Raw genomic sequence first — 18,916 nt, 5'->3', positions numbered from 1 at the left:
AAAGTAGATTAAATTAAGTAAAGATGGAGTTTTCAGAAGTACGACTCAGAAAGCCTAAAAATGTTTTCTAAAGGGGATACATCTAAGTGTCTGTTTCTCCCCAGATCCTTGGATGGTTCCAGATAAATAGGAAGTTTCCTAAAAATACATGAGATGCTAAAAGAGAAAGGGTTTGTCATGTTTGAGGCATGGGGGTGAGGTGATCACAGATGACGGAAGGGTGGAGGACACGTGGGTGGGGTGGGGGTTGTCTGCCTCTGCTGGCACCAAAGGCGTCTCTTTTTTCTTGTGCAACAGGCAACTTTCATGAGGAATCAGGGCTTATTCCTCACTGACCAGGCAGACACTGAGAAGTCATGCAGGGAAAGACTGAGGTTGCCAGAGCAGCAAACAAAAGGATAGTAGGAGAGCAACTGGCTGATAGTTATCAAGATTTGCTGGTATAATGAACTTCTAAGGATGTGCTACTGTCAACAATTGAAGACTTGGGGAGATAACTCATGAGCTTCCTCTTATATGGTGATGATTTTACAGGGGTAGGGGGATTCCCACCCTAACACCAAAGAAAAGGATTTCCCTTACCCCTGCTCAGATCTTCTGAAAAATGATTATGTAGAAAGTGAGTGAAATCCAAGCTATGTACATTTCTCTAGGGAATTTCAGTAAATTACATTTTATCACAAATAAAACTCAACCTAAGCTACTATGTTCAGTCCAGCTTTGTTATCCAAAGTGAAATGCCAGACTCAAGACCAAGAAGACCAGAAGCTATATTAGACCAATTGTTCAAGAGGTGCCATTATTAAAACTACTTGTATTTGCCAAAATAAATCCACATTTTTTCACCTGGAAAAGCCAACTCCCTCCCCCGCCATTGTTTCCTTGCTCTTTCTTTGCTTTTCCTCTTGCAGAAATGAAATCCCGTCTTCATCATTCCCCTCTCTCCTCTGGGTGCCCCAGAAACCATTTTAGTTTGTTTTCTTGTTTCAAGAAAGCATTCAAATGTTAGACAGTAGTGTGTTTTAATTCATTTTGAAAAACAAACTCACATGGATTGATTCTTCAGGTCCCCTTACTTGGACCTGACACACTATGAAGTCCAAACAACTCTGCATAGTTACATTAAACAGGTTCTTGTGCTGTGAATTCACTGGGTGCAGGTAGCAGTGAAACATTCCCAAGACAATCACTAGACATGCAGAACACCAGCCAGAAGCATGGATCACTTTCAGGGGTCTTGCTGCAGGGAGCATGAGGCTGTATTTTGTGTACGTTGACAACAGTATAGCGTAAGCCATCTGTGTTCAAGGGAGCAAAGCCTCCAATATTCCTCTTGAACCTTAAGGGGTGTCTTTCCGAACGAAGTGTGGTTTCAATCCCTAAACTTCAGAGTCAGATACCCCTCTGAGTTTTATGAGTTGTTCCTTGGAGAGTCAAAGCCAAGCCATCATGAGTGTGAAAGCTGGCTGACCCATTCCTCCCACTCCCCAAGCAACTGTCCTTCACCCCATGAATCGGAAAGAATCCCCCCATCCCGGGGTTTAAGCATGGATGCAGGCCAAGCAAGCCTTGAATACCCAGGTCTGTTTGATTGCAGCTATGTTGGTATATCCCATGTACAGGTGGAAAGTGCTTTTGTTTTTCTACCTGATCCAGCCAGTGGAGGGGGGCTGGGGGCTGTCTGCCTAATAGTTTCTAGCCCATGTGCTTATATTGGGATCGGTCCCTAGGGATCTGGACCTGGTTGGCAGTCATTTTGTGGTGGAGATGGTAAATCACCAGTGTTACCACAATGACGAGGCCCAAGATGAGCCCCAAAATCAGGGGCAAGGTTTCCTCCAACTGCTCCCGCTCATCCACTGGGCATTTATGCTCTGAAACGGGAAAGAAGAAGAAAAGCAATGAGCTCCTGCCAAAATATTCTGAATCATAAGTCTGCTCAAGAAAACTAGAAGGCAGATAGAGGTGAGAAGATTTCTCAAGGAAACTTCAGAGATATTTTCTTTTTCAGAAACAATATTTCCCAACCAAACTTAAGGCCCAATGCCTTAAAATTTCTACATAGTGTAAAATAAAAACATATCAGTTAAACAGGGCAACATTCAGATTATTGGATTCCTGGCCGATGTCAATAAAACTTCCAAATGATTTATGCAAATTTTCAGAGTTTGGACATTAGGCACAACCACCATCATTTTTATTGTTTATTTAATTTTTTAAACCTTTTACTGGTGTATAATGTACATAGAATCACAGACAAAATACACCTTTTAGAAAGTCTGAAATTACCTGGTGTTGTCAATGATACAGCGTAATTGGAACTTTTGTCCACTATTGGTGGGAAATGGTACAATCACTTTGTAATAAGGTAAGGATAAATATACACCTACCTTATAACCCAGCATTCCACTCCTAGGAATTTACCCAAGAACAATGAAAACATATGGACACAAAAAGACTTGAACATAAATGTTCATAGAAGCTTTATTCATAATAGCTTAAAACCAGAAACAACCAAAATGTCCATCAGAGTAGAATGGATAAATAAACTGTGGTATATTCATACAATGGAATATTAATCAACAATACAAAGGAATGAGCTATGGCTACACGTAACAAAATGGATGCATCTCAAAAATATTATGTTGAGTGAAAACTGTCAGACACAAAAGAGTACATGTTGTATGACTCCATTTATATGAAGTTCAAGAGCAGGCAAAACTAAGTCTATGGTGATTGAAGTCAGAGAAGTGGGGAACAGTGTGTCTTGCAGAACAGGACACAAGAGAACTTCAGGTGTGATAGAAATGTTCTGAATGTTGATTTAGGTGAGGGTTATGTGGCTGCAAGTATAGGTAAAAACATATTGAGTTAACACTTCAGATTTGTGCATTTTGATATATGTAAATTATACCACCATTTAAAAAAAGAAGTGTAGAGTTTGATGGATTTACACCACACACATCAGAACTGGTATCAGAATTGTGGTGCCAAAAGTATTAGCTTTAAATGGATAATAACTTTGGTATAGTTATGGGGAATAACATCTAATACACCATTCTTTAAAGAAGGTAGAGGAGAAAAGCATGGTGTATTTTGGCCAAAAAATTATGGTTAAAATATTATTATAGTTTATTTTTTAAAAATTGTTTTGTTGCCTTAGGAGAAAACCTGAATTAAACACACCACCGGAAGAAGAATAGAAAGGGAGTATTAAACTATGGACAAGAAGTCAAAAGTAATCATGGGAAAATAAGAGGATGTCAAAAATTATCATGAAAAATACTGTATCCCCTTCCCCACCCATCCCCATTCATTAAGTGGTCAAAGAAAGGGGAATTCCTGAGTTCTCTTTCCCTTACCCACCATTCCAAAATCCACAAAGCTCTAGAAACCACAAGTACTTTGTATCATTCATTTGGGAGCAAAAGCTGGCTGCTCTGATTCTCATTTCTCCTCCTTAGCATGAAGATTCATGTGCTTCACTGCAGGAAACAGATTCATTAATCTGATTACAGGAGCTTCCCTGAGTCTTCTGGGTCTTATATAATATATGGACAATGTACTGTATTATCTTCCTAAAGTTCAAAATTATTCTGAATTCTGAAAAACATCTAGCCCCAAGGGTTTTAGGTGAGAGATTGTGAACCCATAAAAAAAAGACACGCATTCCCCCCTCAGGCTTAAGCCACTGTCTTCAAACTCTGCCTTTGACCCCCAGGAAAAACAATATTTTACATTACAGCCCAGAATATATGTATACATACATAACTAAAACCAAAGTGTTATAAAACAATGGTTTTCCTTACTTTGTGCCTCTAATAATTTATCCTCTATGCTATTCTCTTTCATTTAAAATAGTGCTGGTCACCACCCACTAAAGCAGAGGTTATAATCTTTTTAGTGTCAGTGTGATGAAACTATACCCCTGCTCAGAATACTTATAATTGCATAAAAATAAAATACATAAGATTACAAAGAAAACAAACTACACTGAAGTTCATCTATTAAAATATTTTAAAATAATTTGAGGGACAGTTATATATATATTTATTAGTACACAGGTATACTGGCTGTGATTGCAAAGTAGGGAGAAGCATAATTGTTACTTTGCAAGATCTGCACAAACATGTGGGAAGAAAAAGACTATAATTTATATTGGTGACAAAGTCATAGGTATGACTGATACTACTGTGGGTTGTTACCTTTATTTATAATTGAAGGAAATGTTAAACATTAATTAGAAATTAATGAAAATAAAGATGTAAATGTTTCCCATTGAAATTTACAGACCCCCTTAATTCTATACACAAACCCTATGGACTCCAGGGTTAAGATCCTGGGCAATGAACTGATTATACAACCCACAGATTATAGAGCAAGGACAGCTGGCCTTGATCTCTGCCTGGGAGAAGAGCATCCCTTGGCTTAGCCCAGTTCAGCATCTGGCTTTGGGTGCTCGGAGACCCCTGACTCCCTGTTCATCTCCACAGGTCTTGGGGGTCCCTCACACCCCTGCCCTGGCTGGACTTACAGTTCTAGAGAACACAAAACAGAGGCCCAGGGTGGATGGCCCATGATTGGAAAAAGCAACAACCAGCCCAGTCACTGCAAAGAACCAGATGAAGACAGATCAGACAAAATTGTGTAACTGCCAGCTGCCAGCTCAAGTCCCCTCAACCATAAACCTGGTGTGCCCATTGCAATACTGAATCATCTTAGGTTCTCTTTTCTAGATGTGTGTTATATTTTGTTTTGTTTGATGACCACAGCATTTTAAAGTTGTATTTACTCCCTGAGGCAAACAAATGAAAAGCAGCTCCAAATGAACAGCATTGAGATGGGCCACAGACCAGGAGGCAAGCTGATTGCTTTCTCCAGCTCTGCTAGTGCCACAGACTTTTCTTGTTGGAGAAGGTGGGCAAGCCTTTTGCTGGCCGTGCTTCCCTCTGCTGTCTGATAGGGCAACTGGAGGGACGGGTTTGCCCCTCTTTCCATATCTTCTCTGGACCGGTTCGGGACTCCTGTAACCTCAGCAAAATGTATTTTGTGTACTGAGAAGCTGTTAAGATGAGTGGGCTTTGGAGATCTTTGGCTGGAGACAAGCAGATACTCTCACCAAGATGTAAGCACAACAGTAAATAAGAAAACAATTACTGATTGATGCCACTGTGTGCCAGGAACATCCCTGCACACAAGGAAGAGCTGTATAAACTCTTTCGCACTAGCCTGTAAGCTCCACCAGGGCAGGGAAAGTTCCTATATCCCAGTACTGGGTGTACTGGTGTACAGACACCGACAGGGTCCTATGACCTTGGTATTCACCATTCCCACCCATTCCAATGGGCTTTGACTACAGAGCAGGTTAGACATCCTGGAGAGTCAATGCCCTCCTTTCCCACCCCAGCAGCCATCAGTGGTGGATGGGAGTTGGAGGGTAACTCAGGTGGGTACCACACTCTTTCCCAGAAGTTCCAGCAGTGTGAGCCCCGGTGCCCACAGTGGTAACCTGCTCACTTACACACCTGTACTAGCTTCCTTGCCTTCCCACCTCACTTCCCCGCTCCCCTAGCAGTGCCTTCTAGAACCACCTAAATAAACTACTTGCCCTTACATACTTATAGAGGATGTGCTTCTTGGGGAACCCAACCTAAAACACTAGGCTCCAGAGCAGTAGCAAGAACACAGAATTCTACGACTGGCTGGCTATGGGCCCTGCGCTAGGCCTCTGGATTCCAGCCCGCGACACAGTCCTCCGTGGTGTTAATAACAGGATTGTCTCCCTCTGGATGCTTCCCCAGGAGGCTCTGAGAAGGAGCAACTACCCAGGTGGCATGTTTCTGGGCTAGGAGGTGCCATGCAAACCACAGGTGTACACGGCACTCTGGATCAGCATCAGCACACCATGCCCTGGTTTGCAGCATGGCAGCCAGTCTTGGGGCGCTCAACTGGGGGTGATGTACATTCATTTCCACTAAAACACAGATCATTTGTCCTATAGGTCTGGGTAAAATACAGATCAGGTGGTATCTCCCAAACACACTGTTAGAAACAATGGTAATCTCATGAATTCAGAGCACCCGACAACCTTTCTGAAGATGGCCCCCCGCATTCACATGTTTGGTACAGTTGCTCAGCTGCAGCAGCTGAGGCTCGGAGAGGCTAGGAGCACAGGATCTGATACCCAAAGACAGGTTCCTGTTCCAGCCCTGGCAGCCACAGGGAGCACAGTCTTGGCCAGTAACTTCACCCCTAAGCCTCAGCTTCTCCATTGTAAACAGGGATCTCAGTACCTTCTTCACAGGTCTCTTTATTTGTTTGTTTCCCCCCTTGAGAATTAAGACGGGCCCAGTCTATATGTGGCGACTTAAATGCCCAGTAAACCTGAGTGTTTAACAAAGGGGCACAGAGGCACCTTCGTGTTCTATTACGTTTCTTCTGTCTTTATGCGTGAGAGTCACCTTTAATTCAAGCCATTAAAATACTCAGGCTGATCTGTTCCCTCCCAGTGACGCATCCTCCGTTCTATCACAGTCACAATTCTCCTGGGGCCTCAGAGGGACTCACTATCAGGAATGAATTGTGGAAGGACAAGTTACCCAACACCAGCTGAGACACATGGGCTGCCTTGAACTGCAGGCTGAGAGTTGCCACACCAAGTGTACCTGTTATAGAAATAAGCTGGCCTCCATGGATTGGCCCCTCGGTGGTTTATATTTTCACTGCAGGCTGAGACCCGCATCCGATTATTACAAAAACAAAACAAAAAACAGCCCAAACAGACACATTTAGTCATTTAGGGCCTGTCTACTTTGCATACAAATCTCACCCAACAGCTGTTACCCACTGATAAGATAGATAAGGCCCTAAGATTCTGCCACCCGCCCCCCCCCCACCAGTTCTCTGACCCAAAGACTCCTCCCCGTGCTGCTGTGTGACACCACCTAGACCCATAAGCCCCCTCCTGACACCCCTCTCCCTGCCAGGACATCCCTTATCCTCCTTTCCTTTGGGATAGTGGTCCCCAGGGTGCTGTAAGCCTTCTTCTGGGCAGTCCCATGCTGTGAGGGGCTTTCCTTACACAACCTGCCCAAGTGCCACCAAATGAAGCTTGTGTGTTTCTGCCTCTCATGGTCATATCATATTCCTTGATCAGCTCAACATCCCTCAAATCCCCCTCCCGACAGTCTGCCATGGACCAGCAGTATCAGCAAGGAGCTTGCTAGAAATGGAGCCTCTTGGGCCCCGCCCCCAGACCTACGGAACCAGACTTGACTTGGCATGTTAACAAGATCACCAGAGCTGTGCACAGTGATCTGGAGCCTCTGGGCTACTTTCATTGAGGATCAGCGTAGTAGCCAAGTTCAACCATCTAAAGGGATTTGTGTGATAAAGATGTCATCCCCATCTGGGCTGCTCTCAGCCTCTATGAGTGTCCACTAACCCATTTCACTGACCCTTCCTTGCTTTTCTCAGAATCTATGAAGGAGGCAGGTGGGAGATTGCAGACTGCCAGGGCCAGGCATGACCCCCTTACACAGGGAATAAGCTCTTCATTGGAAGCCCTTATGCTGCAGGTCCTGCTTGCACGTGACAGAACGCATGTACACAGCCCTGCAGTGGGAGTCACACATATGACCAGATGCCCTCCCCACCGCCACGCAGGCAGGCTTCACTCACCCACACAGGCATTAGCAACACATCAGAGCCTCTTTCTATTCTGGGGAGTGGGGTCCAAGTGCCAGGTCCTGAAAAGGCACTCCAAAAGGAATCTTTCAGATTCCACCAAATCAGATAAAGTGATCTTTTACAAAGCACCCTGGGGGCAGGTGCTGAGAGGCACAGACAGGAGGAACCAGGAACAAAAGGAGCCCTGCCACACAAAGGCACATTGATTCAGTGAGTGATCCTGAATGAGGCTTGCCTCCTCCCAGGAATGTCAAGGCTTGAGCCCCAGGGCACCATACAGGAGGCAACACCCTAATTATTCCCCAGAAAAGCCTGGGTGAGACAAGTGCAATTCGCTTGTGCTTAATATATCTGCATTTAGGAAGTTATACATGCCTACAAACTGTCTAAATCTATCCATTTAAGCCCTAGAAGTGGATAAAAACTGCTTTTTATGCAAAAACATCATTAAATCTATGCCAAGAATTATCACTGATTTTTAGGAAAATAGCTCTGGTCCTTATTCAGTACTCATTTACTCTTATTTTGTACACAATTCTAACATCTATGAGATCTGATTTCTCCATTTATAAATGACTATAAGCAGCAACTTAGAAATAACCCAGAGAGGGTTAGGGTGAGATTGTGATAAGGAACTAGTAAAAGCAGCAATTATAGCACCAGTAGTACCAAGAAGTGAAGAAGTGTCTAAAAACAGTTGACCAGAGAAACACAGAGTAACTAGAGACTACTGAAAGTACCTATACAAACTCAGAAGTATCTATGGTAGGGACCCTGGGGTCTATGTGATCCAATATTTTCAAAATGAATTCTGGGCCATCCATAATCATGAGTCCAATTACTTTTAATTACATTTAATATTTTCCGTTTAAGAAAGACACTGTTACATTTTATAAATACTTTCATAATCAACAGTATTTTTTAGTGTTAAGATCTTGGCGTTTAGTTTAGTTTCGATTTTGTAGAAAACACATTAAGATGGAATAGCCCATACAGGTAAGAGTAATAACAGGTAGGCATGGCACTGCTGTACTAAATCTATTAAATTCTGATTTGCTTGGCTTTGAAGCATTTGCAAGTCTCTATTCATTGAGCCCACAGCTTTGGAATATCAATTCAGCCAAAGTTAACAGGGCATCTGCAATGTGTCAAGCACTGTATCTGGTGCTAAAAATACAAAGATGAATAGGAAGGAGGTCTTTCTCTTTAGGACAGTTTAACTTAGGAATTCCTAAATGCCTTCTGAATAAATCATGGGGGGAGGGATTCTACTCCGTATACTTTGAATGGGAGGGGCATTTAATGAAAGCTGGACTCCTTGGGACTCATTTAATGATTTGTGTGTGACCCAGGTGGGGATTCCCTAATATCCTACACATTCGAATGGTTGTTTTCACCTGGGGATCGCCAGCCCAAAGGTAGGCATCCCTAAAGCGTCAGAATCTCTCCCCATTTCTTAACCACAAGGAATTAATGAGAATATCAAACTGCCTTTAACAACCTCCTCCAGACAATAGAGAGAGAGAGAGAAAAAAAAAAAAAAATGAATGGAAGAATTCACTTACTCCACTTGCCCAGAGTAAATTGTTGCTAGATTTGGACAAATTGCAGAATGTGAGCTCCTCTCCTGCCCTTCTTCTGGGATGCAGAGAGCCAGGAGGATATGAATGCCCTGAACCTGCCCCAGCTGGATCCTGCGTGATCCCCTTCCAGGGCTTGCACAGACTGAGAAGAAGCCTTCTTGCATGCCCCAGAGGGAGCAGGTCAGGGACCTTGCCTCCTTGGAACCTCATAGGTGTCCCTCCACACAAAGGTGAGAGATGGACAGAGGCAGGTCTTCATGAGCCTCTCTCTGTAACCTGTACACACACACACACACACACACACACACACACACACACACATACCACACAAAAACTTAGACTCACAGTGGTAGAACCTAGGGCTGGAAGTGTCTAGAGACCATGGTGAAACTGAGGCCCACCCAAGCAAAGGCCCTTCTCCAATCCATGGCTCTCTCAATAGCTGCTTGGGATTTTTAGCTGCCTTTTCCTTGGGAAACTTGCATCAAAATTGTATATTTTTTTCAGCTGACTTTCTTAGCTTTCTCCCTATCCACTTTCCTGTTTTGGCAAAGGAGGGGAGGAAGGGAAAGATGAAAAAATAAGGGAAAAAAGGAAGGGAGGGAGGAAGGAAGAAAACAGATAAAAAGCAGGGAGGGAGAGAAAGAGAGAGGAAAAGAAGGAAGTGAAGGAGGAAGAGAGAGAGGGAAGATGAAAGAGAAAGCCATTGAAGTTGATACAATTCAGTTTGTTTGCTTTAGTCTTTGAAAAATATTATAGAGGGAGGCAGCACCATGATATCCTAGAGAAAGTCCAAGTGGTAACAGCCTGGTACCCTGGCAGGTTGCCTTCCACATCCATCTTGAGGTCAGCCTTTGCTTCCTTCCTCTCCCTCTCCTCCTGCCTCCCCACCGACCTACCTTCACTGAAGACAAAATCAGAGATGATGTCAAAGGGCTGGATGTGGACCGCAGACAGGATCATGGTGACTGTCTTCTGTGGATCACTGGAGGCTAGTGAAATGGTCTGCTGAGCTTGACATTCATAGGACTTTCCAGCTGGGGTGACCAAGGCAGAGAGATGATGCGAGTTGGCTGTGTGCTTCCCAGCTGCAGGGAAGGCCCAAAGCAATCGTTAGGCCCCTAGGGCTGGCAGAACCCTCCTTATGGTGATCCAGATAGTTGACCTTTGCCTCTTAACCCAGACCCCACCCCGCTCTGATCCTCTGCTGACATGCCCTGTTGCCTTGCCCGGCTGGGGCTATGCAAATGTGAATGCACCCATTTTTCATGAGCGTGGATTTCTTAAATATTAATTTGGAATTTCCTTTTGGAAGAATAAAGTGATACCTAAAACCCCAACCCTTTTTACGCTATAAGACCTAACAACAGAGATTCCAAAGATCCACAAAGAACAGTGACTTGGTATCCTATACCTCACACTGGCCTGCAAAAACTAAAATATCTTCCTCAGCAAAGCATGGCTGCTGCTAGCACTCGGAGCAGATGCCCTTGTATGCATACATATTCTTTGGAAGCCTGCCTCACCCCTTTTCCTCCTTTTCTGGATTAAGGTTTTTTTTTTTTTCTTTTTTCCTTTTTTTGGTCTAATTTAACTGTGGGAAATGTTTGAATATGAATTTTGATGAAGAAACAAAATTGCCCTTTTTACTGCGATGATAAGGGGTGAAATGGCAAAGATGAAATATGTATTCTTGTACATGTTCAATAAAAATATTTTCCCAACTCAGGTGCCCAGGTGATGGAAGGCTTCATTATGAGTAGATCAGACAAATTACAAAATAAACACATAAATTTACATGTGGTCTTTGATGGTGCCTGCAGATCCCAGCATTGTTATTTGGAGCCTGGATATCCCTTGCCACAATATTTTTGGAGGATCTGGGTAGTTGTTGGAGTGATGGGCATGAAAAGCTAATAAATAAGGACATGGTTCAGAATCCACTCTGGGGTGGCTGCAGTGGATGACTGAAGATTGCGGTGAGGCCTGAGCAATGCGCCAAAAGATCTGAAGGCCAGCAGATTCTGACCCAAAATGAAAGTCACACTGTGCCCCTTGAAGTTTTAGCGCATAAGAATAAAAACCGGGGTGCAGAAGAAAATAAAAATACAGCTTTGTCCTTCTCCGTGCTTCTTTAAAGGACAAATCATAAGAAAGCCATCCTGAAGCAGCCACAGGAAGACAGTCCCTCAAGAGACATCTCATCCAGGATCAGGTGATGGGTGACAGGCTGGTCCTCAGGCCCTGGGTTTCTTGCCCATCTACAAGGCCTGAAGGCTAGACGACCCACCCGCGCTCCCGCTTGCTTCCTCCACCTTGGAGAGCAAGCCCAGGGCTAACTTGGCCTGGGAGCGCAAGGCCCTGACCCTGAGGAATTCGGCCTCCAAGCCTGAGATCCCTGCAGTGTCTGGGCTTCCCCGGGCTCCTTCCCCAGCCCTGCTGGTCTCTACTCACCACTGATCGCTTCTTTAAAATGGGTCTTCTCCGAGGAGTCATAGACAAACTGGACCTTGCTCAGCCTCCACGTCGCCTCGGGTCCGTTGGACGTGTTGTGACTTTCCTGCCGAGCGGGGCAGGCGCGCGTTCACCGCCCGAGCAGATCTGGGTGGGGAAACGGAGGGGCGGCCCCTACCCACACCCACCCGGAGTCTGCAACCCCTCTGAGAGCCCCACTAACAGTTACCTTTACAAACAGCATTTTGAGCGCGTACGCGCGATCCACCCAGAACACCTGCAGCTCCGACTCGTTGTGGCCACAGCGGCCCTTCACCTCAGCTCCCCGGGTCAGTGAGATATCAGCCTGTTCCGTGATTAGCTGGGAACACAGACGCCCCGCACCCCCTCAGCGCGCGAGTCCCAGTGGGGGCTGTAAAGGGCAGCGCGTCCAAACTCCGGGTCTCACGCCTGGGCACTCCTTTGCGCACGCGCCCCCAGGTCCAGAACATGCGGTTAGATGCTCTGCGTGCAGACCCGGCCGTTAGGGAAGCAGAGAGAGGGATTTACTTGCAAAGCAGGCGGGGCAGAAGGCATTACAAGCCGGAACCCCCATGCACCATTTGGGAGCAGCCTGCAGGGTGCTGGGCGGAAGGCGTGCGACCCAGGTCTTCACAGGGTCTTGAGGGAAGGTGCCCTTCGTCCCTGGAGCCCTAGGAGCAAGCTGGGAGGGAAAAAGTGCCTTACATCTACATAATTGCTGGCCCACACATCATAAGGGACAATAAATTTGGCTGCAAACTCTGCCATGAGACACGTCGTCCCATTTTCCCGCACCACAAATATATCTTTTTCAGGGTTAGTGGAAAGGCCTGAGAGATTCTCCACTTCTTGTTCTGCCATGATTCGAGCCATTGTATCTGCAGAAAACAAACAACAAATCCTATCGGTTAGGGGCTCAGCGAGCCCACGCGTCTCGGGCACAAGGGTGGAGAGACACGGTGGTCTGCGGGCTTTGGGCTGACAAAGTTCCCTGCCGGCTGCAGGGCGCTCTGCGAGCCGTTTCGCTGACCTAGCGCCAACAAATTCGACATCGTTGCTGTTAATTTATAATAAAAATAAAATTAAAAAACATTTAAAGCCTTACTAATTTGTAATCCGACTGGGCTTTTTCTTCATCTTAGGCTTTTAAACCAAAGCTTTCTCGCCAGTGCTCTGAGCCCACGAAGCAGGCCTGTGCAGCATCGTGTCTGGGATTGGCGTACAGGTGTGTGGCTCTCTGGGGAATTCCCTGCCACTGAGGGGATGGTCCTCCCCTCTTCCCCCCCCAAAAATAACAAACCCGCCAAACATTAGGGCCACGTTTTGACCTTAAGCTAATGGTTTTACTGTGCCAGTTCTATTCTCTGCAAAGAGTGCACCCTGTTCTGGCGGTGGCCGAAATGCTACTCACAGAAGAGCATCAGAACTCGAAGTCTATTCACGCCGAGAACGGCTCTTCCTCGGAGATCCATCCTCGCGGAGCAGCGAATGAGGCTAGTGGTGCTGCTGCAGAGGCTGCCCGAGAGGGAATCCCTCAAAGTCGCCGCTGGAGTGAGCCGGAGTGAGTGAGGGGCGGGGGCACCGAGAGGGAGGAGGGAGGGAGCGCGCGTTCCGTACGCGCTGGCGGACTTGGTGTGGATGGAGTACCGCACCGACCCGGGCAGGGTGAACGCTAGTGTGCTCACTGCAGAGGAAAGGACCGCGTGGCGAGGGAGCTGTCCACGGCTGCGAGTGCTGAAAGGATTCGGGTGTATTGCTGGAGTGATTGTGGCTGGGCTTGTGCAGAGCTCCAGTGAGATTTGGAAAGGCTAAAATTCTCCCTGAGTCTCTTTCCTGCGCTGCAATTGCATCCGCAAAGATGATTCTATCCTGAGAAACTTGATAGCACCCTCTGACTTATTCAATATCCCTACCAGTACAGTGATTAGGTGGTGAAGACATCACACCACTGGAGTCCTGGCTTCTGAAAATGCATCCAGCTCCTGAAGGAAAGCGGTGGAGCACAAATTGTTGCTGCTTTGGGGGAGGAGGTGTAGGCAGGAATAGGGAAGGAAAATGCTATGGCAACAGCTTCCTGCATTTGGAGACATCCCCTTCTCTCCCCTGCTCTCACGAGCTCAGGGTTTAAAGTTAAACTGATGCTTCCTCAAGCGAGGCCGTTAGTCAATACAGTACGTCTATTTGGGCTTGTTTTTTGTGAGTTCTGTTCTCTGATTGCATGAGGACTTTGAACTCTAGGGTCACCTACCCTCGCTCATTATATTGTGACTACTCTGCTAAGAGGAATGTAAGTGAACCCGGAGTTTGTGAGGGTTATGTAGCATCTTTTAGGACAGTCATAGTTATATACACACACACGTATGCACACATATATTACTCTACAGCCTCTAGTGGGACAGAAAAAACAAATACTACTGGGTTAATTCTTATATTTACACTTTTTAGTAGCTTGCTTGATTTTTAAATTTTTTGCTCCATAAATCAGAATACAGCACTTTCAGCAATAGGCATACTGTCCTAATCAATTGTAGTGATGTCCAAATATTTTATTTCTTAGCGGCTATTTCATTATATGAAAAATCAACAATATAATGTCATTAAACAAACAATGTCATAATAAGGGGCAAATTGCAAAGTACTTTCATGTGCATTACCAAATTTGATCCTACCTACAACCTTACAAGGTAGGCAAGGGAAGATATACCTTATTGTGGTTGTACATACCCCAAAATTGAGACTCAGAGAAATTAAATGACCTTCCTCAATGTCACATGGTCAGTAAAATTAAAATAGAAAAATCACATGATTTAACTTCATAGGGATCATTTTCATTTTTCCTTATATAATACTTTGACTCTAAAATATACCATATGTTGATTCCCATTAAAAAAATCTTTATTCAGTGACCAAATAACAAGCTAACACCTAAGATCTCTAGCTCACATTCCTGAAATGTATAGAGTGCTGTTTTAAGTATAATAATATTCTGACATTATGCTTGCCACAAAGTGTTTATACAATTATTTTTTCAAACCTATTCCTATATCAATAATTAGATCAATAGCAGTTCAAATTATGAAGTGATGTTTAAATCAATACTATATTTTTACATCTTTATTTTTATCTCTGTATTTTGATATTTCATCCAAACATTTCTCGATAACTTTACATAACTGAACATATATAGAAGCACTGAGGCAAAATTGTGATTGATACAAAGGCAGTTATTATCAGTTGAGAGTGGAATTCGTAAAATTTATATATGCCTAATGATTTGTCATGTTAGCAGTTGTTAATAAACACTTATTTTCCTGTAGCACTGTAAAAATTAGAAAGCAATGAGATATAGGTAATGGAACGTTTATATATTCTCTTTCCCTCTCTCCCTTTAGTAGGTAAATGAGGAAAGAAATGAATGGATTTCAGTCCAGGATTCACTATTTATTTTTTATGACCTTGTACAGGTTTTAGTGTTCCTCACCGAAGAAATTGGGATAATAGCTCAGGGGATGTCTGGTTAGGCCAAGTGAGCCAATGATTATAAAAGCATTAAAAAAAAGACAAATTAATTTAGACCATAAGCATTAACTGAGTACCCACTACTTACACTATGTTTGGTAATTTGGAAACCCAAAGATAAACAAATACCATTATAAAGTAGAAGAGATATCTGTAAAAGTTAAGACACTTTCTCTTGTGACACATTATTGCAGATATCTTAAATTATAAGTTGTTAAAAAAGCAACTGAACTAATTGATGATTAGCTGCTTTAGTAATAAAATATTAGATGAGACATAGCATTGGTCATGAATCTTAAGTTGTTGTAGTTGATTTACAAATCAAATGGTGGTTCCTTTGGAAAATGGTTTCTCTCCATACCTGACATAAATGATCTGTTTGTTGACCAGCAATTGAATGAGTCAAAAGAAAAAAAAAGGAAGCAATTTTAACTCCTCTTCTTGGGAGAATCATCTTCAAAGCATAATTAATTTAAAATCCCTTTGGGTATTTAATCTTAAACATAACTTTACAGGCACCCATTAACTTATTTGTCTATCTGTATTGATTCTTACATTTCAATAGGAGTCAGGTCATTATACCTACAACTTACACCAACATTAATTAAATACTTTCTAATCATCCTTTAAAAAACTTCAGTTCTTTAAAATTACTAAAGAGATAATAAAGGAGAAAAAATTATCATTAAATCATAGTAACAAAGTTTTCCAGGATCCATTCCATTCTTCATTTCTTGAGTGGGAGAGAAAGTAGGAGAAAAAAATGACATAAACAGGTACACTCATGTGGATGATAGCTGTGTCAATTTTCATCAATGCTGCTGGCAGTCAATACAAATGTCACCCAAGTTCACTGGCTTTTGAATCTCTTCTAGATCCTCTAAGTCCTTCAAAGGATTCTCTTCAATTCTTGTATTTACTTATTGAATTAGTCTTTATGAATCTCATGCATGTCATTGAGTGGTTACTGTTTCATGGATGTGGAAGAAAAGACTCACTGCATGTATAGAACTTTTAGTTTGGATGAAAGAAAATGAGAAGAAACATGAAGATGTATGGTTGCCAGGCACAATGTGTGCACAGATGTTTAAGGAAAGGAAAAGTAAGATAGCCACCCCAGGGTGGGGTGGAATTGACCAAGGAGGCCTCTTGGAGAAGGAGATCTTAAATAAGTGGACAAATTGATCTAAGTTAAAAGATAAAGAAGGGCAATGCAGATGGAAGAAAAATATATTAAGTAGGAGAGTCAGTGCAAAGATGTAGCTCTTCATTCCTCCATATTTATCAATTTGCAATAAAGAAGAAATTAGACGCCCAAATCCACAGTGTCTTATAGCATTGATACATAACCTTTATTTAACTTCTTTATTTGGTAATTTACCCATATATGGTATATGCAAAAGAATGGCATATGCAAAACATTCTAAGTAAAATTAAATATTCAGATTATTAGGTGTATCTCTTTATACTTGGTTGCACAAGCAATTGACTTGTATCTGTAGAATCAACAGTGGAAAGCTAAGCTTTGTTGCAGCTGAAATTTGGCTTGTTGATGTTTCAATCCACTTTACGGTGAAATGTAAAAATGTACTCTGGTGCTGCTTTTCCCACCACCACTAATACTCTCCCCTGACCCAGCACACACACACACACACACACAGATAAGGAAGCACACATGGATAAAAGAAGCAGGGATAACTGAACCGGACAAGATGCACACAGCCCTTAAGCCCAAATTACTAGTTACCAAAACCTTTTCTGTGTTCAACTTAATCACTGAACAATTATTTCATTTAATTTAATCACTGCCTTTGAAAACCTTTGAAATCCTTCTGGGATAGGAACTAAAAAATAAGTATACATAAGAATATTTTGTGCATATATTGGCAAACCCTAGAATATGTGGAAAGAATCAGAAAATTAAGTTTGGTCCTCTGATGCACTCAGCTTGCATGACCTTGATGAAATTTCCCTCATCCTTCCTGTCATTGGTCTCTCCTGCAGCTAGTTTAAAGAAACCAAGCTATTTCTGCAATGAGGGTAACCAGTGGAGAAGACAAGGCACCAGAATAATAGCCCTTTCATTGGCAACGTATCTTCATGCTAAGTTCTTAGAAAATGTCCTTTTATGAGCTCATTTAGGATAAATGCCTTCACATAGGAGGGAATGCAGGGGACAAAGTCTCTCTAAAAAAAGTACCTGAATAAGCAGATGGTGAGGCCAGGTGGTCATTCCTGAAAGAGCAAAAGAATTATTTTTATCTCTTGAGCCAGTAATTAGTTAACTGTTTTTAAAACAGCTTATTATAGCTACCGCTAGCTTCAATGTGTAAAATTTTAGGCTACTGAGTACAATCAGTCCTCTTGGCTTTCCTGGCAGTGAGGAAAATCTTAACACAGGGCGGACCCGGGACTTTTCTGTAAAAGACAAGAGTCAATTGAGAATTTTAAGTAGTCCTTTAAGAAGCTTTTTTTTTTCTCCAAGAAATACTAACAGCTATCCCAGTGGGCTTAAGGTTAGACAAGTTGTGGCTCATTTACAACAGTTTGTTACCTAAGTTCTGAGATAATGCACTTCTTTAAAATTTCTTTTATCGTGTATCACAGGGTTCCTTATTCCCAGTTAACTACTCTTTAAGTTCTCTATTTGCAGTTTTCTGCATATTCACCTGAAGATATGTTGGAACTAAGGGAAATTTATATTAATTGCTATGGGAGGGGGAGGCTGAGAGTGGGGTGGCCAGTCAGCTGCGCTTGGAAGGAAGCTTTGCTGGTGCAGACCTGGAGCCCCGGAGGTGCCCTGGGGTGTTCTGATGTTGTAAGTTTGGGATGTTTCTATGGCTGTTTATTTGAAACCAAGACGCTCGCTCTGGTAACCAAGAAAGGGAAAGAGGAAAGAGCCTTCAGTGTATTGGAAAGACGACTGGTATGGGAATCTAGGAAGCAATATGTTAGCTTTATTACTCCACTAACAAAAACTTCTGGGAGGAATGGCTTCACCTCTCTGGTCTTCAACATGCCTTTCCTACAGGATCCTTCCAGGACTGCATGCCCCGCTTCTATGGGTGACCTTAGTTAGGAAGTGATCTGAGCAATTCTTTCTAGGAAAAAAAAAAAAGCAAAACCAAAAAACCAAAACAAACAAAACCGCTGAGGATTTCCATTACTAAGCTTTCTATCCCAACGTGCAAGAAGCCTGCACAGATCTAGACTCACGGATTGTGGCCCTCGGCGTTACCTTTGGGTGACACCGAGGCACATGGGCCCGGTTGCTCGAGGTCTGGAGCTTGGCGGGGCTGGGGCTGCGGACTCCAGACCTGTCTGCTTCTGCCCGAGAGACAAGAGATGCGCGCTGCGGCGGTGCGCCCGGCGGCCCGCACGCCGAGTTCGCGGCGACCTCAGCAGGGGAAAGACGTCGGCGCCAGGCACCCGGGGTTGACTTCACCGCACGTTCGCGAAGCTGCTCCCGGTGTGGAGGCGAGAGAGGAACCTTGCAGAGGTGTGGTCCAAGCCGGCTCCAAAGCCGGGTAAGAAGAATCAATTCCGAGGGTGCTGGAGTTGGGCGAGTTCGGGCCTCGGCTGCTGGACAGAAGCTCCGGGCTCTTTTGTGTTCTGTGTCGAGGGGAATTAGGACTAGAAAGGGAGGAAGT

At 43.7% G+C, this 18,916-nt stretch overlaps 1 protein-coding gene across 2 annotated transcripts; it reads right to left on the bottom strand.

Annotated features, from left to right (window-relative positions):
* Positions 1-1,005: 1,005 nt before the first annotated feature.
* LAMP5 (lysosomal associated membrane protein family member 5) lies at positions 1,006-18,527 on the bottom strand. 2 transcript variants are annotated; one of them, XM_007109074.3, is made up of 7 exons: positions 18,505-18,527; positions 13,159-13,481; positions 12,453-12,625; positions 11,956-12,087; positions 11,727-11,832; positions 10,172-10,360; positions 1,006-1,874 (listed from the first exon to the last, which is right to left on the bottom strand). In XM_007109074.3, the coding sequence occupies exons 1-7, from the start codon at positions 18,525-18,527 to the stop codon at positions 1,696-1,698; spliced, it is 1,125 nt and encodes a 374-aa protein (XP_007109136.2). In that variant the 3' UTR covers positions 1,006-1,695. The 2 variants fall into 2 exon arrangements, with proteins under 2 accessions (XP_007109136.2, XP_007109137.1); XM_007109075.2 differs by lacking the exons at positions 11,956-12,087; positions 18,505-18,527 and having other exon boundaries at positions 1,696-1,874; positions 13,159-13,219.
* Positions 18,528-18,916: the final 389 nt, after the last annotated feature.

Source organism: Physeter macrocephalus, chromosome 14 (genome assembly GCF_002837175.3).
Source record: "Physeter macrocephalus isolate SW-GA chromosome 14, ASM283717v5, whole genome shotgun sequence".
NCBI classification, from domain to species: Eukaryota; Metazoa; Chordata; class Mammalia; order Artiodactyla; family Physeteridae; genus Physeter; species Physeter macrocephalus.
This window is presented reverse-complemented; position numbering and strand designations above follow the sequence as displayed.